The 21,402-nt window shown below is 39.7% G+C and overlaps 1 protein-coding gene across 2 annotated transcripts in view; it reads right to left on the reverse strand.

Moving 5' to 3' along the window:
* Window positions 1-21,402, reverse strand: part of LOC123793442 (aldehyde dehydrogenase 1A1) — a 56,331-nt gene that overhangs the window by 27,592 nt on the left and 7,337 nt on the right. For both annotated transcript variants that reach the window (XM_087858838.1, XM_087858839.1), the window contains exons 2-7: window positions 16,004-16,108; window positions 7,453-7,593; window positions 4,985-5,114; window positions 3,378-3,439; window positions 1,659-1,787; window positions 141-254 (exon numbers count right to left, since the gene is read on the reverse strand). In XM_087858838.1, the coding sequence (XP_087714964.1) occupies window positions 141-254; window positions 1,659-1,787; window positions 3,378-3,439; window positions 4,985-5,114; window positions 7,453-7,593; window positions 16,004-16,108 (681 nt within the window). The remainder of the gene's footprint in view (window positions 1-140; window positions 255-1,658; window positions 1,788-3,377; window positions 3,440-4,984; window positions 5,115-7,452; window positions 7,594-16,003; window positions 16,109-21,402) is intronic.

Here is a 21,402-nt window from a genome sequence, read left to right on the forward strand (position 1 = left end):
AAGGCTTGAGTAAGGAACAAATCATTAAAAAGAACTTTTGTTTTAGAGAAACGTCGGCCTAAAAACAGTGACACAGAACATGTTTCTGACACCTGGAGATGCAGACATTCTGCACGACTGGCCTGCGTAAGTGCTATTACCTCTGTGGATCCCGTGAAGGCCACTTTGTCTATATCCATGTGGGAAGAAATGGCCGCCCCAGCAGTAGGCCCGTAACCAGGGACAATGTTCACTACTCCGGGAGGGAAACCTGCCTGAGAATAAAAAGTAAAATCATTACAACAGAACTGAGAATTTAATTCTGTGATAAAAAGAGGAGAGTCTGGGATCAAAGCTGCCTCTCGAAGCTAAGCTTATGAATTTCTCTACCAAGAAAGATTCATTTAAGTGGTATTATTATGATTATTATTTCATTTCTTAGCCCACTTAAAATAACCTGCAGAGTTATATTACTGGGGAAGTGTTTCTCATCAGGGTTGGGGGGGAGTCCATGTTTGACTTTTCTGGATCATTGCCCCAGTGATGGCTGCCTCAAATTCCATAATAGTAACTCAAAAAGATAGTGTGTGGAAAAGAGCTTGGTAAATTACTCACATAGAAGGAAAACAATGCAATTATTATCCTATCGGCAAAACTAAGAAGCTAAAAGGATCTTGCATTTTTAGTTTCTAGCTAATGATTGTTTGGAGCATACCAACTGGGTTGCAAATTCCTACTGGCAACATTTCATCAGTGAAACGTTAGATAAGAACAGTCCTTCTGTGTGACTAAGCTTCACAGACTGATTTCATTCCTGGTTAAAGAATGATCAGGTAGAAAAAAGTGTGTACCTGAGATGGGCACATTAAAATTTCATGTTATTGACATCAAAATGCCCCATTTTGACATCTCTTCTGCCCCCCCTTTTTAATTTAAAGTGAAGAATAGTTTGAAGATTTAGGTTCAGACTTCTTAAATTTATGTTTCTAGTAACTAAAGACTGGTTTTTAAGTTCTGTAAAGATATGAAGGACAAAGGGCAAGACATTGCAAGAAAAAAGATAGTAACACAATCTGGATGGTTGATGAAAATAAATTTCATGTGTCCCCCTCCCCCTTTCTTTTTTGGCCGGTTTTTGAGCAAGAAGGTAAATGCAGAGGAAACCACAATGGAAAACAGAATAGAAATATGTCCCCTCATGGATAGATAGGTTTAAAAATTATGTGGTCCAATATTACAAAGAAGCATATTGGCACAGAGGCCTCCAAAGTGCCAAAGGACTAAAAATTTTACGAAGCTTAAAAAAAGTTAAAAAAAAATTGCAGAATCTCCAGGCCGTTAGTGCTAGTTAGAAACCAATGTTCATTTCAACATTCGAAGGAAAGATACAGCCATTTCAACGTGAATTTGCATTCATGAGTTAAGCTCAGGAAACAAAAATAAAAGTGATTATAAGGTGACTTGGACACTAAGCCTCTGAGTCTGGCTTCTTGTCTCCGTTTGGGCGGAGGTTCATTTGGGCTGACTCCCGGAAATCTCAGCTGGAGGCCAGATCTGATGTGTCCTCATCTGGACAGGAGCCACTGGCAGGTGCTTTACGGTAGTAGCAGAAGTGAGGCCATCATAGTGTAAAGGAGGGCTCCTGAGTTCTTGTGTGTATCTGGATTTGGGAAACTCACCTCTTGGATTAAAGATGCCACATGAAGAGCAGTGAGAGGAGTTTGCTCGGCAGGCTTTACAACCACTGTATTTCCACAGCTAAGGGCAGGCCCTATCTTCCAAATGAGCATGACCAGCGGGAAATTCCACTAGAAAGCAACAGAGAACAAGAGATTCTTCGTATTGCCGAAAGCCGCATTTGCTAATCTAACGTGTACGTTACTCACTACCTATAGATGTGAAATAATAATTGTGGTAGTTTCGTGTCATCAACTGCTGTCTTCAAATTAAGTTCATTTCTAAAAGCAATTCATAAATGTTGGAAAGCTCCAAATAAATTCAATATGGGACAGGAGTGGAAGAGAGCCATAAAATTTTATCAAGTGCTGTTATTTTGAGTTCTTCATCTATTGGAGGAAAAAAAAAATTACTGCATGGTTTGCAAATCAAGCCTGACTGTTAAACATATTGTACGTTTTCTGCACATCTCTGAAAAGTGTAATTATTCCCTCCTTATAGATCATTTGTTGTAACCATGTACCCAATAATAATATTTAGCAGTGACCTGAAGCTAATATAACATTGTGTGTCAGCTATATGTCAATCATAAAAATTATGTGTGTGTGTGTGTGTGTGTGTGTGTGTAGTAGTAGTAGTAGTAGTAGCAGCAGCGTTTATTGGCAAGACAAATATTTTGCCAAAGACAAAAAGTCTAGGGTCTGGTGGCTAAGAACTTGGTTCAAATCTCAGCTCGATCATTGACCAGCCCAGTGAGCTCAGACAAGTTACATGCTCTCCATGCATGATTTCATCATCTGCAAATGCTGATAAAAATCCTCTCTACTTCAAAAGGTTATCCTGAGGATTCTTCAAGAAAGTGGGAGAAAGGCTTAATAGAGTTATGTGTTCATCATAGGTGTGCAATAAATATTAGCCATTACTAGTATTCAGGATTGTGTAAATTTTTATTAGTTTTATTGAGAGTTTTGAACTAATGAACAATTTCATTCAAAATGAGGCTATGGATGCATTTCAATCTCACTGGAGCAGAAGATAGGTCATTGACACTACCCCATCTAAAAGCTTCAGAACACTTTACCATCTTTTTATTTGGCTTCTTTGAATATGTTGGTGAAATCAACAAATAGCCTCCTATTTGTTGGGTTGAAAAGAAAATCTTCATGATTCTGCTTAAAAATACAACTAAAGGCAGGATATATTCCAAACAACACTCCAACAGTATCTTCCACTTTAATTTAAAAAATGTATTTGGGTCTCAAACACTGGTTGCTACTCTTCTCCATGACGAGAATTCTCAGAGGGGTAAAAAGTGTTGGAGAACAGTCGGCCATACTACTTTGTTAAAATGGCGTCCTGCAGCAGAGAAGCCAGCGATGGCTGCTTTGCTACATACATGGGAACCATGGGTCTTAAAAATAATATATAATACAGCTTTTTAAAAACAAACCACAGAGTAAAAGATTAATATAGGTCAATGCTGTAATATCAAAACACACTCAAGTGATACCCTGGAATATAGATATATTTCTGGACTACCTCATTCATATCCAAAGAGTCAGTCACAGGGAGACCTAAGCTCATCAGTGACTACATTTGCTCCACATTTAGCAAATTTCTAAGAATCCCTATGTGCCGGAGAAAACTACTTTACCAAGTGAAATAGAATTAGAATTCATTTTTTTTTTCAAGCCTGAAAATGATATAGGAGACCAACTTACAGGAATGATTTGGCCACATACACCAATAGGCTCATGTCTTGTGTAAGTAAAAAAGTTTCCATCTGGAAAATAAAACGCACAAATCATTTGTGGACAAATATGCTTGACATTCATGGGATGGTCTTTGGGGTTGATGTGAGAGGAAGGTATAGACAATAACTGAAAACAAAAACAACAAATAAAGAAATAAAAATAACCCCCACATCTCCAACCACTTATGAAATGAAAAATCGAGTCCTGCAATAGTCATTTGAAATGAGAGGAACCATAAAACTGATGTCAGTCAAGGCAGAGATGCAAAACTGGAATATATCTGAAAGATATTTAATTCTCTCATCTTGTAGAAGAGCTATTTTCTAAGTTATCCTCATTCTCAAAGCTTACTTTCTTAAGAAAAAAGGGACAAGGTGTGTAGCTAAGACAATATCTGTTAGAGTTCTGTTTCTGACAGTTCTATCAGTAATGGTAGAATTTTTTTTAAGTAAAAATAACAAAATTAGAAAAAGAGTAAATTAGAAAAGAGTAAACTTAAAAAATAGCTCCCTACAATAACAAAAAAGAAAATGCCAGAAATAAAAGACATTGTTTTACAATCTGGATTTGATTGACTCATATGCCTCAAAGTTTGATGTAGGCATCCTGAGGTTACACTGAGCTTTTTGTTCTGTTTCGTTGTGTTCTAGTTCCCACAAAAGCTTCCTGGCTAACATAGCAAGAAAGCTCCTTATCAAGTCTATTTGTACTTAAAATAGTTTCTCTCATTTTTGTCAAAGGGTAAAGCAAGAATTTCTAGAATAGCCTCATTTCTTCTTAATACCATGTTCTCACTCTCCCCTTTTAATTCCTGGCTATTGTTTTAACCTGCTGGATGCTTGAATGAGATTGAAAATGCCTATCAGGGCCAGTCCTGGAGGGGGTGGCAGTTCTAGAGCCAGTAAGTTTCTGTGAATTAAATTCTACCCATAATGTTTTCCAAATTGAAGCTTTTTTTTTTTAATATTCCTCTCCCATTAGCATTCTCTACTAAAATACTAAAACACATACATACACGTTCTGTCACACAAATTCTTAACCTGAGCTATAAACAGTCTCATCTTGCTTTGAAGCTACTTAAAATAAATCCGTGTGAATTGGTTTGTTGAATTAATCTACTGTAACTCTACTGAGACCAGGCACAGATGACCATACCTGACTCATACTGGAATGCAGAAAGACACTTAAATAATTACATTATAGAAAGGGTGTACATTTCACTATCGGAATACAAAGTAAATCATTCGAGGCCAACTTTGAAAAGTGTGGGCGGTTAGAGAGACAATTGCCCTGATTCAGTGATTGTGGGCATTAAGAAAGTTCTTACTTGAATATTTTCTAAAATATCTGTAGTGGTATCTTCTCACGATGATGCTGAAACCACCTGAAGAAACCATTTGATTAATCTTCGTAAAACTTCCAGGCTCAGAGCTGCATTGTCTCAAAGTCAAGGAGAAAATCAGTCTGCCTTTTCCCTTGTCATCTTTAGAAGGGAGAGCTTGGAGTAGTTCAGCTCTACAGCGATTGCCTCACGCCTACGCCTCTCCCCTTGGTGGTTTCTCACAGCTACTCACCAATGGGTATGGTGCGGCCTTGGATCTTATCAGCCCACCCTGCACAGTAACGTAACACTGTGATGCAGCCTCCCAAATCCATCAGATATGAACTGGAGAATAGTTTTCCACCATTCATTGACTCCATTGTCTGCAAAGGAAATCAAAACTCAAATGTAAACTTCCATAAACATTTTCGATCAAAAAATCGATAGTTAAGATTTTATTTATTTTTTTTTTTTTTTTTTTTATTAATAATGATTTTTTATTATATTATGTTAGTCACCATACAGTACATCCCCGGTTTTCGATGTAAGGCTCGATGATTCATTAGTTGTGTATAACACCCAGTGCACCATGCAATATGTGCCCTCCTTACTACCCATCACCGGTCTATCCCATTCCCCCACCCCCCTCCCCTCTGTAGCCCTCAGTTTGTTTCTCATAGTCCATAAGATTTTAAATAATCAAGGGCTAGAGAATTTGGGAAATAGAGAAGAAATCTTGTAAGCTATCTTGTATAACCTTTTCTTTCTACAAAGGAGGTAAAAAAAATGAGTAAAACTGACTTGCTTAGAATTGCTTAAGGTCACATAACAAGATCAGATAGAAAGGGCAGTAAGATTCCGGTTTCTAAACCCTAACATTCCTTCTATCTCATTCTTTTTTTTTTTTTTTTTTTTTTTTATTTGCCAGAGAAAGAGCACAAGCAGGGGGACCAGCAGGCAGAGGGAGAAGCAGGCTCCCCACTGAGCAAGGAGCCTGATGCGGGACTTGATCCCAAGACCCTGGGATCATGACCCAAGCCGAAGGCAGACGCTTAACTGACTGAGCCACCCAGGTGTCCCCCTTCTATCTCATTCTGAATATCCTCCAGCTGGACAGCTTTCTAGGAGTTGGTCCCAATTTGAAAGACACACAGTTGGTGAGAGTGAGTGGTATCTAGTTTCCTAAGTCAGACCGGAGCCCCAGCAAAATTTCACTTATTGTGTAAGTACAACTATGGGGCAATTTAGTGTCAGTGACTATGAATGGGGCCTCACTGATCATTTTTTATTTTTGCATTCCATCTGGATACAACCAATGTACACACACTTCCGTGATCCCTGGATCTTTCATTTATGAGTTTTCTTCAGCAGAACTTTGGTGAAACTCTCAGTCTTGCTACTATTGTCATAAGTATTGTTTGAATGGTCAGGCTGTAAAAGTCCAACATTTGCTGGTCTGGTGCTCTAACCATCTATGGGATGACCTAGTTTCTTTTCTTCCTCTCCTTCAGCAGGAACTTGAAGAGCTCTTTGTGACCTCGTGTCCTGCCGGGCAGGAATATACAGGTGAAAAAGTTTTAAAACTGTTCATTTGTTTTACAGTCTTCTGTCTCTACATCTCAAAACTTAATCGGACATGATTTTGGTGTGCCTGCTCATTTTTTCCCCCTTGAATCTTAGTGCTGACAGAGGCAGCGAGCGCTCTATAATCCACAGAGCAGTTAAGTGAGAGAAGCCAAGTTTTAGCAAATTCTGCTTTCTTCCTACAGGACATTTAAATTACATTTAATATAATTTTATTTCACACGACTTCTAACTCCGTATTTTTGCATACTTCGCATCACGCAAAACCTTTGAGAAAAAAATAGTTCTTTGATTAACCATAATTGCTAAAGTTGATTTAAAAATATGTATATGGGCTTCTTTGCTACTGCTAGTATGAGATTCTAAAGGTAATAAATATTTGCTCTGAAACTTGATCCTGGTATTGGTTTATTTTCAATTGGCTTTACTATAATGCCTAATTGAGAAGAAAACAAGGAAAAACACCCCACCCATTTTACTTGCTGACTCATCTAAGTGCCAAAATGTTTTTTAAAAAGCAAGTACACACAAAAAATACAGTTTTTACAAATACGCAAATCATTGGATTTTTTTCTTTATTCTTCACCTTTTTCACCTGTAGAAAGAACCTTATTTAATCCAGACCACTGTGAACACACACATTTCAGGAGGGGAAAAGCAGCCATTTATTAAGTTTCTTGGTGGGCTAGATTAAAGAGAAATAAGTTTATCGTAGAGAAATATTCTGGGCACCTTTGACAAATTCTATGACATGTTCCACAAAAAGAGTTCAGGGGTCAGGTGGGTTGGAGAAACCCAGTGTATTATTCCAGGATAGTCCCTGCATGTGTTAAAGGCTCTAAGGAATTCCAGAATCGAGAAAAGAAATGTGTTTAAGTTGCTTTAACTTGGGGTTTGCCAAGGTTTAGACTGTAAAATCTAAGAGAGGAGTAGAAATTAACACCAGAACTAGCGTGCAGATTCCTCTTTGAGAATGAGCTCAGTGGTACGTACGATTTCTATACGGGAGCTGGTAGAAGTCTTTTCATTTTGTTTGTAGAGAGCATGTAGTGATCACTAAAACCAAAGCAACTTGCCATCCAAACAGTGACGGCTTTCTAGAGATCTCTCTACCTGCCCAGTTTGGTTAATACTCACTGCCAGGAGGAGACGATCTCTTTCAATTAAGTCAGCCAACTTGTAGATCAGCCGGCCCCTCTCTGAAGCATTCATAGTGCGCCATGGAGAGCCGATCTGAAAAGCCTTCCTTGCGGCCTTCACGGCTTTGTCAATATCCTCCTGCAAGTCAAAGGGAATTCATTTCAGTTGCCTAAACGTGTTAGCAAATCCAATGGCAGTCACCTTATAAAATAGACTAACGGTCCTCGTACGCGGATGCTGTGTCTTCATTAGCCCAAAGTCTAGCCCATTGTACAAACTCAACTATCATGTATGGGACTTATATACCTGCTGCCTCATGTTTAGAACGATGAATTCCACACACATAGCTCAGGCTGGATTTCCTGAACAGAAATATTTCATATTTTAATACTGCTACCATCGGAGTGCTTACCATACATATATATCAAGTCACGTTCAAATTACTTTACACACATTAACTCAGTTAGTTCTCCATACTCTTATGACACAAATACATTTCTCATTTTACAGATGAAGAAACTGAGGCAAAGAGGACTTGCCCAAGGTCAATAGCTGAAATGGCAGGATGGTTTTAAACAGAGGACCTCTGACAGTAGAGCCTTTGCTCTTCACCACTACGTATAGCTTTGGTGATTGACCAAGAGTTGCAGGGAAAGCTCAAGGTCTGCTAAAATGGCTCATGTCTTCCTGGATGGCCAGTGACTGCACAACCTGTGAGCGCTCATCTAGAACCCTCTGCAGGGTGAGTCAGAGCGGGGTTTTGCTGCCGAAGGGTCAACACTGTAAGTGTGTGTTCATTCCCTTGTGTGGAGAGAAAAAGGCCTGGAACTGGTATACAGAAGGATCTGTGTGGATAGTACAACCTCTCATTTCCCAACTGGGTATAAAGAGGTCTTTTCAGTTCCAAACTAGGGAAGGAAGTCAGTTTCTTATTATTAAGGTGGGTGCTATAAAATAACATCAAATAATCAAGCAGAGTCAAATCATCAAGGAATTCCACACTCAGTCTAGCCTTCTTGCCTTCGCTCATGCTGCTTTGACTCACACTCTTTTCTCTGAGCCAAGCTGACTCCTCCTGTGCTTTCCTAGCCAATCTCGGTCGCATACTATCCCCGAGCCTCTCCATTCCGCAGATCCCTGTTCAGATCTCTTCGGAGCTAATACAGAATACATCTACCACAAAACCCACCACACCTCTTCCATTACTACTTTATATGTTTCCCCCCCCAAATCAGTTGCAAACACTTTTTTTTTTTTCTGAGAGAGAGAGGAAGAGAGAGACTGAGAGAGCATGAGTGTGCTCTAGCCATGGGGAGGCGGGGCTGGCTGAGGGAGAGGGAGAGCGAAAATCTTAAGCAGGCTCCATGCCCAGCACAGAGCCCCAGGACAGGCTTGATCTCAAAACCCTGAGATTGTCAATGAGCTGAGCCAACATCAAGAGTCAGACGCTTCACCAACTGAGCCACCCAGGCTCTCCAGTTGCAAACAACTTAGTCATAGATTGTTCCAATATTCTCAGTATATACGACCGGCCACCACAGGGAGCTACAGAAATTCCATAAATCATGGCCACGACTTTCTGCAGAAGACATTTCTATGGAGAATCTGAGGAGAAAATTGCATAAAATTTTCTTATAGCTGCCCACAATTTAGCTGCACCCCATTCAAGAATGACACCTCCCCCAGTAGGAATCATGAACCTCAAGTTAATATCCCCCACCTTGGAGTATATTTCATTAAAAAATCCCAAACTCAGATGTTTGCAAATTAAAATACAAATAAATTATTTTTAGAGTATTTATCACCACGCTAAGATGATCTGGGGCCAGTGAGATATTTTAAAAGTGCAATCTGCTTTCATTAAGTGATAACATTCACAGAGCACAAAGAAAGCAAACATTCTTTCACTGTAATATATCATACACTTGTTTATCTCCCTGCCTAACTTCTGAGAGAATGATGAGCATATACAATAAGAGATATGCATTATTACTCACCCTCCCTGAGAAATATGTACACAGTCATATTGGGGGTATTCAGTTAGTCCCACTGATTGTTTATATTTGGATATTTTTTATGCCATAAGTTCTAACTTTTTCCAAGTTATATTCAGACAGCGCTGTTTGGAAAAAAACCCACAAGAATCTGAAATTGCCAGTATGATCTCTGGATACCACAGCTTATAAAATATGTGCCACTCTGTGTTTAAACAGATCTGTGCAACACAGCTTTCATTTGGCTCCTTCTGCTCAGTGTTCTGCCATCGGCCTTAGCCAAATACAGTTTACCAAAGGTATCCTGGCCTCTCACAGGGATATGGAAAAAAATGGCTTCAAGACATCTAACTCTGCCATATGGAAAACACATTCTTGAAATAAAGGCTTTCTTGTGATTGTGTCCTTTGCACCATAATCCTCCTTTTCTCATAATCTTCAATTGTATCTTGCAGGCACAGAAGTAGAATAATGATAGTTAATGTGTAGATTTGGAACAAAACAACCCGGGTTTGAATTCTGATTCCTTACCTGTTAGCTCTGTGAGTCTTGAGACATCCATCCACCCACCAATGCACCCACCCATCCCTCCATCCCTCCATTCATCCATCCATCCCTCCATCCATCCACCCACCCACGCATCCATCCATCCATCTAACCATCCATCCATCCCTCCATCCAACCATCCCTCCATCGAACCATCCCTCCATCCATCCATCCATCAATCCATCCACCCATCTACCCATCCATCCAAAGATTTGTTAAACATTATACTGTAAATCTTGGCATCAGGCTCCTAATGATCAAATCGTGAAGACAGGACATTGTCCTTTTAAGAATTAAATAAGGTAACACTGGAAACACATTTTCTATGTGACAGACATGACTTTGAGTGTTCATTACGTGGTAGCAAGGGCTAACCTAGTTGCGGCAAAATAGGCAAAACCATCTTAAAATAACTCTCAGCAGTTCTAGTGTATTTTAATCTTTCCTTTCAATTTTCTCTACCATGTGTTATTTTAGGCTGCTATTATCTCATTGTTGCTTGCCTTCCTCAACCATTCTCTTCTCTCCCACAACTGCCTTGCCGATTACCACCAGGCTAATCTTCCTCATACAATTTTATGTGATTACTTTTCCTTTCAAATATTTGCAACTCCATTTGTCCCTCTGCCCCTAAGGACAGACTCTTCTTTCTGATTTTCAAGACCCAACATTTTTGGGCCCCACCTCACCTATCCAAACTTGTGTTTACATTTTTTTTTCTACTCTGTCTGGCCCAACTGCCTCTCACCTTTAGGCCTATGATTCTCCTTGCCTAGAATGTTCTACCAGCACACCCCCCCATTTTCAAAATTCTACATATTCTTTAAGACCAACTATCACGACCTACCTAAACCCTTGCCAGCCTAATCCAGCTTGATGTTAGCTGCTAGTGAAGAGCTTCTAAGCTCCAGGCACTAAGTGAAGCCTGCTGTAACCCCACAGTTACCACGACAGTTAAGCACCATGGACTTTGTTTTACAGGACATGAAATCCAGCATGAAATCTATCAACCAAAATTTGATCCCACATCTGGCCCCCAATCCTGTTTTACAGCTCTGCAAGACATCCTGATAGTGATCTTTGCAATGAATATGTATTGCTATCTGTATTAAAAGCTATACTATTCCTTACTATTCTGGGCCTACAATAGGCAGTTAATAAATATTTAATAATCTAATTACCTATCTTTTAAACTCATCATGTTACATTGATTTTATAGAAGAGTGCTCCTGATATAAATAATTTGCCTATATTGACATTCACATAATAAATCATATTTTAATTGATTCCATTACATCACAAAGCTTTTACATTAACCATATTAGGCATAAGGGGTTGTTGTTGTTGTTGTTTAAATTCTACAAATAATAGTATTTCTTGGATTTTTACTCCAGGACTAGCATCTCTAGGAACATAATTTTTTAACACCAGCAAACAATTTGGCATATTAACTCGGATTTGCTACCCGTCAATAACACTTTTGCCTCAGAGGGTTTTAAATGTTCTTTTTTTGAAGTCAGATGATGAAATACCAAAGGCCTCTTAAACACAGTTAAGGAAGGACAAACTTTCCATCACTCCCAGGCTGCACATTTCCATATTAGATCTATTCCAGTTTGGAGGAAATAGTTATTAGACCAGTTTTACTTTTACACCTGTCATAAGCACTTACTTTAATGGACATTTATTTTTATCCCCACCAATTATTTGTTAGGTCATGCTTCGTATCAAAAGCAGTTTTCAATAAATAAATAAATAAATAAATAAATAAATAAATAAATAAATAGAATAAAAGCAGTTTTCAGGATTAGTCAATATAGCCTAAAAGAGCCACTGAAGTGAAAAGAAAACAGTTCCCACCCACATCTGTGCTTTGCTTTGTAACCTCCATTCATTCTCGCTCCTCCTCCTTTCTTTATAACACCATTGAAAGGCAGTGTATAGCCCATTGTTAGCTCCATTCTATCATAGATTAAATCCCTAAAACCTCTTGGCTCATTATCTAAAGAGTCAGTTCCAGAATATTAGGTTTACGGTGACTATGTAATTTACTCGAGTTGTGCCTTTCACTAAGCGATGTTAGAAGTTCACGCACACTTGTTGGCAAAATTGTGAGAACAGCAATCCTTATTTAAAAACGAACGTCAGTAGATGACTCCATGAGGGCAGGATGACAAGAACGCTGAATGTGAAGCAAACAGTTGCTTACCCTGAACAGTTCCTATCATAAACAACTGAACTCAAGTGATCAAGTATCTAGCAACTCGGTTAGCACTGTGACCTGATCTGAAGCTTTGCTGGATGCTAATGAGCGTTCCTGATCCACACTAGCACAGACAATGCCGCTGTGCGCTGAGCAGGAGGAACTGCCAATAAGCCCACAGCAAACAAATGACAAGTTTTTCTAACGCTTCAGGTATGATCACCAGCTCCCCCTCGCTACACTTTGGGAAGAAGGTAAATCCCACCAACGATGCCAAGAAAAGTCCTCAGATGTCCTGACAAGGACCTGGAGCTCTGGGCACAGATTTGTTGTACTGATGAAACTAAAGCTGAAAGCCAGTGGCGAGGAGAGACCGCCAAGGCAGCGAAGCCAAAGCATCAAGAATACTTGTTCCGGGGCGCCTGGGTGGCTCAGTCGTTAAGCTTCTGCCTTTGGCTCAGGGCCTGATCCCAGGGTCCTGGGATCGAGCCCCGCATCAGGCTCCTCCGCTGGGAGCCTGCTTCTTCCTCTCCCACTCCCCCTGCCTGTGTTCTTTCTCTCACTGGTTGTCTTTCTCTCTGTCAAATAAATAAATAAAATCTTAAAAAAAAAAAAAAGAATACTTGTTCATTTCTTAATTGCTAACTGCAACCAGCTCTACAATCTCACTCCTGAGTAGCATTCACACCTCTGGAGAGAGGGAGTAGGCAGCTGTCCAGGGCTCAGACAGAACTCATGTTGCCCTTTATTGCTCCCCCTACCTCCCCTGGGTTGCCAGAGGCACTCAAGCAGCTAGAAGGACATGCAACGTACTGTGGGGCTGTAACATGGTGTTGCGGAGATCTCCGGAAGTCTCCGATAAAAAGTCATTTTTCCGTTGAATAGGAAGAATGCATGTTTCTCTTCTTTCTAGGAACGGCCCAAAGGACACAGGCTTCTGGGTCTTTTAAAACATGTTGCCAGGGATCATCAGTATTTCTCTGCTCAGGTTTGGTCTTGGAACATTTCACAGGGGTGCAGAGTGATTATCACAGTGCGGGTTCCAACTCCAACTTTCTTATTTTAATATTCAAGTCCATGCCTCCTATGAAATGCTAACAGGGGAGATACAACTTAAGGGTTTAATACCTTCACTCAGTAGTTCTCCAAGTATATTCCCCCACCTCCACCCCAACTGGCAACATCAGCATCTGCTGAGAATATATCAGAAATGCAAATTCTCAGGCCCCACCCTAGAATTACTGACACAAACTCTAGGGATGGGTGGGGCCCAGCTACCTGTGTTTCAACAAGCCTTCCAGGGAATATGGTTGCATGCAAAATTGTGAGAAACACAGCCTTAGTCAACAGTTAATTAAGTACTAGATTCCTAAGATGAGTTGTGTGTGGGGGAAGGGAGGATATGGACACTCAGAGCTTGACGGAGGAGTTTTACATATTATTTATGTATTTTCATTTATCCATTACCTGTAGCATGGGAGACACTGAACATATAAAAGTAAAATGCAGCATTGATCCTACAAGAAGCGTGCCGTCTCAGACAAAGTAACCAATACCTGGATAACGCAGGGGTGATAATATAGGTAAATATGACGTTCTGCACTGGCACAGAAGACAGCAATTCTACCTGGGAAATTTGGGGGCTTTAAAGAGGCATAAAACTCTATGATGACTGAGGCTTTGTTACGTGCCTGGCACTGTTGAAACATTTTACATCTTTTTTTTTTTTAAGATTTTATTTATTTATTTGAGAGAGAGAGAGCATAAGCAGGGGGAGCAGCAAGCAGAGGGAGTGGGAGAAGTAGGCTCCCTGAGCGGGGACCCCGATGTGGGGCTCAATCCCAGCACTCTGGGATCATGACCTGAGCCGAAGGCAGATGCCTAACCAACTGAGCCACCCAGGCGCCCTGATATCTTTTCTTATTTAACCTCCCCCAAGTTTTTCCTATCTCCCCATTACACAGCAAGGAACCAAAGCTGAAAGAAGGTCAATAAAATGTGGAATATCTGTGCTCTTTCTACAGCTAATGATTTGAACCAGGACCCGAGAACTGTACATTAACCCGGCCGTCAAGGAGCAGTGAGGAGCCTGGAGGCAGTGAGCAGCGTGCACTATTTGGACCGTGATTCTGGGCACAGTAAAGGTGAAACTCCTATGTTGAGGCCAAAAACAAGAGGGTTTTGTGTTTTTTTTTTCTCCAGAGGCTAGTGAGAAGCCCCTGTAGAATTTATGCATGAATGAACACTGGAATGCACAGCAAGGGAAATCTGAAAGCAGGTGACATGTGTTCTCCATTCTAATCTGCATGTACTTTTTTTTTTTTTTTAAGATTTTATTTATTCATTTGACAGAGATAGAGACAGCCAGCGAGAGAGGGAACACAAGCAGGGGGAGTGGGAGAGGAAGAAGCAGGCTCCCAGCGGAGGAGCCTGATGTGGGGCTCGATCCCAGAACTCCGGGATCATGCCCTGAGCAGAAGGCAGAGACCCAATGACTGAGCCACCCAGGCGCCCCTGCACGTACTTCTAAGCTGTCGACCCCTCTGGTTAAACTCTGCACTCCTGCCCCTTGAGGCATGGATTTTAGGTCTTCTGATAAAACTGCCACCTGAGTCCGGTGGCTTCTCTAAACCCAAAGGAGCCCCTCAGGTCTATGGCTATCTTAGAATGAATCTGCAAGGCTTAATGTCTTCAATTAGTGATTTCATCACGTGGGGAAAAGCTAATCAAAGAATGGGAACTGGGTAGGAACATGGAACTAAACATCGGGTCACAAATAGTATCATCCTTGGGTCGCTATCTTTCATCTTTCAATGGTCTTTTTAAAGTAGCAAAACAATTTACCTTGTAATACCTTATAGGACAGAGATTTCAAGTTTCACAACATTTGGACAACTAAAGACTGAGAAACCCATTCACATTTTAAGGTACGTGCTCGGATAAAATATCGGAAGGCTTTCACTCTCCTCACTCCCCAGGCTGTTTCATATTGCCCTATCTTACTTTTATAATAATCACAAGGTTAGGCAGCCCTGCCAGTCACAGACTCTGGGGTCAGAAGGACAGCATTTGAATATTGATTTCATTATTATTGTTGTTGTTTGATTTTTAAAAATTTGTTATTTATTAGCAATGTCCCCTAAAGTAAATTAGTCAACTTGTCCATTCTGCTATTTTACTATCATTTGTGAAAACAGCTACAAATACTAGCTTTCCCATCAGGATGCTTCAGAATTAAATTAACATTTAAAATTAAAAAAAAATAATGATATAAGTTGGTTTTTGTTGTTGTTGATATGATTAGTTAGAAAGCAGAATACCTTTAATTCACAGTTCAATTTCTGTGATTTTAAATTTTTATTTTTCAAGGTACCCATTAATGTTCATTCAATGATTTTTAAGGAAATAATGGGCAATATATTGTTCCAAACGTTCTATCTTGTTTCCTTTAGTTTCATTTTGCAACTTCAAAAAAGAACAATTTTATATGAATAAGGGATTTCTCTGCTTTATAAATCTATGACTAATCATATGTAGTCTGTGGATACAATAAACCCAAATATTATTTAAAATGAAGAACAATCAAGGAGAAATAGCATGAAAAAAAAAAAATCAGCACCACATCCAGAACCATGGGTTCATCATCATCACATGACTACTGGGCACCCTCGAGGTACCAAGGAAAATGCCCCAGATGGCCCCAGAAAGGGTATTGTCATGACCTGTTTACTTCCAGCTGTGGTGGGTGTGGGAGCTCAGCATGGGGGGAAACAAAGACAGCTAGCATAAGTGCTGGGAAACCCACCTTATCTCCTTCTTCTACTTCACAGAGTTTCTCCTCGGTTGCAGGATTAAAGACAGGAAATTTCTTGCCACTCACTGAATTATGCCACTCATTGTTTATGAAAATCTGTAGAGAGAGAGAGAGAAAGGAGGTAAGCAAACCTTTAAATATGCAGCAAATTTGAGAAATTCTTTTATAAACTGAGAGCATTATAAAATACCTAAGCGAGGTCAACGTTAAAACCTTCACGTACCTCCTCCCACCCTGCGAGGTACTTTCGGCTGTTCACAACATTTACACACGCGTCCACACACGTGTGTGTGAGCACACACACACATATTAAAATAAAGTAAATACTTCGAAATCACACTGAGGTACAAGGTCATGTCAACCATGGACAATACAGACTGGAGAAAAACCATCTAGAAAAAGTGCTCCTATCCGAGTTGGAGGCAAGAGCAGAGGCTTTGGTGGCTTTAATCTTTATTAATCTTAATTTTTCACTTCAGATTCTGAATGTCCTCATGTCGGGCTGCTGGTGATTTGGTATCATAAGTGACTGTTTTCTGATCCTTTATTTTACTATTTTAAATGTAGCGTGGAGGGTGGTTTTAAAAGAAGTTTGCTTAGAAAAAAATTGCCTAGTGACATGTTTTTACTGACTTTTTCCAGGCATAAGGGTTTTATTCTTTTAAAGAGATTATGTAATCACTGATTTGTCCTCAGATAAAATCAGGCACTAGATTTCTTAGTGATATCTAAGAGACATGCGTCTAAAGAGACAGATGGGTCTAGAAACATGGGATTTTGTTCTGTGTATAAAAGAACAGAAATACAAAAAGTGTTAGTATGTCGTTTAAAAAGTCGGAGTTTCACCTTTTGCTGCCCTGAACTTCTGCTTCATTATGGAGCCTACTAGGGCTTTGGTATGTCATTCACCTTTTACTAGAGTGAAATGTTTTACAAAGCCTAATTAAGAAGTATTGTTTGCGGTAAAGTTATGTTTTGTTTCTCTGGCAAAAGCTAGAATTTCTTCTTCCTCCTCTCGTTTCATTATTTCTTGATTATTCTCCTTTTGCTTATTCGTTTTTGAAATATAAATATTGTCGTAAGTATGCTACTGAACTTTATGTATTACAACTTTCTATTAGATTTGTCATTACAACGTGACTTAGTCTATTTAATTGTGAATCAGAGGGAGTTGATACACGCAGTTTTCAATGAACAGTGTCATCTGCACTGGATTTTTTACATATATCTTAATTCAGACACGTTCCCTTACTTGATATTTAAAGATAAGTTATTAAGAGTGCAGCCCTGAGGGAGGAGGTATTGAAACACTGCCCCCTCCAACCAAGGTTTAAATTTGTTGCTATACTAAATACAAACCAGTTAGCTATTAAAAATTCCCCAGTGGTGACTATCAAGGTTATACATTTTTAGTTTAATTATTTATATTATGTATATTTGAAATAACAGCAGTCTTTAAATTAACCTGTGAGTTTATATTAACTTAGCTATTCTATCGAGTAGTGTCCATAACATAGTTAAATATTTAGTCACGTTCATAAAATCTATATTACCATGTATCCCTAATGCTTAAGTAGAATGAATTCTATATTCTGTGATTTATAACATTATTTAGACTGTCTGTTTTCCAAAATATTTCCCTGCTCTCCTAAGCTTCCATCACAAAATTTGTCACTTTTTTAAAAAGTCATTTTTAAATGTCCCCCCTCTCTCCTAGACTGTAAACTTGGTCAGGTAAGGTCAAGGACAATGTTTGTCCAGTTTTCTGGTTTATCCTCAGTGTCCAATACAGTCCCAGTCCTCAAATGATTTTTAGTTCTTGAATAACTAACTTAAAATTCAATCAAGAAACCTATAATCGAGTAGCTACACATGGGTAAGACTTATAATATTCTGCACATGGGCACACTATGATACTTGTGATTTTGCTGAAAAAAAAAAAAAACAAAAAACAAAGGGAAGACTGAGCCTCCATATTTGCTATTCACACCAATACAGTTAACCGTGCGTCAGAACAACATCATCCCAGGATTTAGAGGAGTTCACAAAATTGTAGTGCCAGCCTGGAATTGACAGGAAGAAGACGTGAGCGTGAGTAAATGAGGGAGCAGCTCAAGTGAGGAGACTAGACCTCCAAGGACCCATATGTGGGGGTGTGGGAAAGGATAATGGTATGCAGATGAAAGCCACACAGTTCCCACTGTCCTTCAAGAAAAATGTGTTGGCATCTGAGTTCAACTTGAAGAAAGATGAATTCAGATTAAGATACCGATTTGCCCAACGTCTGTCAGGGTGAATCAGCATTCCAGCTCTCATGAACACATTTTGCAGAATCCTGTAACTAGGCTTGAGGCAAGTGCTTTCCTTTATACATCTCTGCCCTTCCTTTTTTGTGCTTTTCTTCCCGAAGGTTGGCTGGGAAACATCTTAGTCAACATGTTCCAAATGCAGCTCACTGTCATCCCTAGCTCTGCGCTGCTCGTTAGCCCAGACTACAGTTCTATAGTTTGCACATTCTCTCTCTCTCTCTCTCTCTCTCTCTCTCTCTCACACACACACACACACACACACACACACACACACACACTTACCCTCTCCTGTTAATGACACATACAATCCCTAGTCATCCTTTGGTATCATGCTGTTCTGTACTATCACCAAAAAAAAAAAAATCCAAAAAGCAAAAACTCCCTGTTCTCCCTACCCCCCCGCCCCCCGCTTATTGAAATTTAACCCCCCCACCCCCATTATCATAATCTTCCTCAGCCAACCCAATTCACATTTTGGCCGGTCCTCAAAACACTTAGGTGGTTCTAAGCCTACGTGGCCCCATTATGCTTTTCCAACATTTTATTTCATTTCCTCAGTTCACCCTCTACTTGGGCCTCATTCGATTGTCTCCAACGCCAGGCCCTTCTGCTCCACACCTTTATTTATGCTCTTCCTCAGACTAGAGTTTCACTATTTTCTTCTATTCACACTTCAAGTCTTGCTTCAAGTGTCACCTTCTCATGATTTCACTAGTAGGTCCAATTGGATTTAACCTCTCCTCCCCCCCTTTTCTGACATATTCTAGTATTCAATTACTTATTATGTTCTGCCAAATAGTGTGTAAATACCTGAGACATCTGGAAGGTACTGTGGGGGAAGTGTGAAAGAGTGAGTCCCTGCCTTCAAGGGGCTTATAATCAAAGAAGGGACTGTATTCACATCGAGATGGGATAGTAAAGAATTGAAGGTTGTATGTAGGGTAAAACCAAAGCAGTGCTTTAGTCAGTACATTCCGGAGTGGAACCCACGAAAGGGTAGGCAATGGGCGAGAAGAATGCATCCCTGAAGGACAGTATTGGACTGATGGAAAGAGCAAATGAGCAAAGGAAGGGAACACTCTTGGGATACATATAATACAGGGAAGAGATGAGCCCCAAGCAGAGAGTTTGTGGAAACAAGTCACAGATAAGTTTCGAGGACGAAAAGGCAGTTTGTGGTGAATCTTGATCCGCAGAGGGGGATGGCTGGACCTATTCTGGACGTTGTAAGGGTGTGACAGGGTCAAAAGGATGTTTAAGGAATGTTGATGTGAATGTACCCAAAATAGATTTGAAGTAGAACGACCAGAATCCTGGGAGATTAGCCGGGAGACGATTTTCGCATTCCAGGCATGTGTTTGTTCATAAGGCTTCAGAGTAGATAGAATGAGAGCAGTAGTCTACAACTACGAAATGTATGCGTTCTCCCCTGAACAGAAGACTTTCGGCATAAAAACAGAACCAGCTTAGTGAAATGACCAAGCTGGTTATAAGGGTCAAATAGTGCACCTTCCTTTTCTTCCTCTATTTTTCTGTTTTAATTTTGTGGGCCTTACATTTGACATTTGCCTTTCAGCTCACTGTGTGACCAAATGTTTGTGAGTAATCATCCTTCCCGTTATATAAAATGGTTATGTGGAGAAGTGTAGGCTAATGGATGTTTGGTATAATCATTATGAAACCTATTTTAGGCCTGTTGAAATGATCTATCATTGCGACAACCTCATTTTCTATTTGCTGTGTGACTTTAGCAAGTTTAGGGGGAAAGGGATTATCCCATAAAAGTAAAAAAATAAAAAAATAAAATAAAATAAATCTTGGATCCCATTTAACTACTATATGAACCACGTTCTACTTACGAGTTTCAGACTCAGGATACTTTTGAATAACATATGTACACTAGGCCTCAGCTTAAAGTTCGTAATACTGATTGGGAATTACAGACTCCCATGCATGCTCTTAGATGTCACGTGCGTCTTGTTGGGGGAAACAGTCAATGGGAGTGTTGAGGAAACTTAAAAATTGATGTTTACCCTTTACATTTTAGATATGCCAGCCTTTAAGGGATGTTTCATGACCTTTGATTAAAAAAAAAAAGTGGCCATTTCCTGAATGCAGTTTAATGTCCGAGAATAAGTCATAATTTTGGGGGGAAAAAACCTTTCCAGAATAAAAATGATTATGTCTTTATGCGATTGGTATAAAGCCACAATTCTAAATAAATAAGCCCTTTCTTCAAAATATTTCTGACTTGGATCAAGCTGAAATTAACTAATAGGCAAAATAAAACCTATTAGCTTTGCCTGTTGATATAAGATTTTGAAACCTGTTGGCTTAAAGGGGAGAGAGCCCCTGACTCCCTCCAGTAGCTATTCAGGGTGCCCTAAATTGACATCATCTCTTCAGGGCTGCAACAGGGCCAGTGGCTCTAGATGCTATAGGGGAAGCCAGTGCCTTCTTGGTGGCAGAGAGATTTTTAACAGATCACATTGTCAGTGCACGCAGGATTTCTTTTAAGATACACCAAGGGTGAGGAAGGTGATGGAATTCCCCATATTATGTCTCCTGTGTGAAGTTTCAAACCTGAGAGCCTGGGTCACAGCATGTGCAGTGATGGGTGTTGTTGTAAATGGACAAGCAGGGATGTGTGCTGTAAATGTGTAAACCTTTTCTCAGCATTAGGCACTTCAAACAGTACCAAAGACTTTGGGGGGTTAAATAACAAGACAGAGGATGAAGAATGAGAGGCCGAACAAAAGTCCGGTGGAGGTGTTAAACATTTAAAAGAATCAAAGCTAGATCTCTGGCAACTACTTTCATCCCAAACCCTGAGGCAGTAAAGCAAAATGTTGAGACTGAAATTAAAAAAAAAATCTGAAAGGAAATTAAGGAGGAAATAATAGATGGGAGGAAAATATTTAACTCGAGTCAAAGGAATGAAAACACGAGAGTGACCAAAACAAAAGTAGGGTAAATAAAATTTTCCTTTCATTTCTGTTTTATATTATAGTCTGACTTCAGTAACATGAATGTATACTCTTTTTCTCTTGTTGTTTGGAAAACCCCTCAGCTTTTTCAACT

The sequence above is a fragment of the Ursus americanus genome, chromosome 34 (assembly GCF_024610735.1).
Source record: "Ursus americanus isolate L20-20 chromosome 34, mUrsAme1.1.p, whole genome shotgun sequence".
In the NCBI taxonomy this organism is placed as follows: Eukaryota; Metazoa; Chordata; class Mammalia; order Carnivora; family Ursidae; genus Ursus; species Ursus americanus.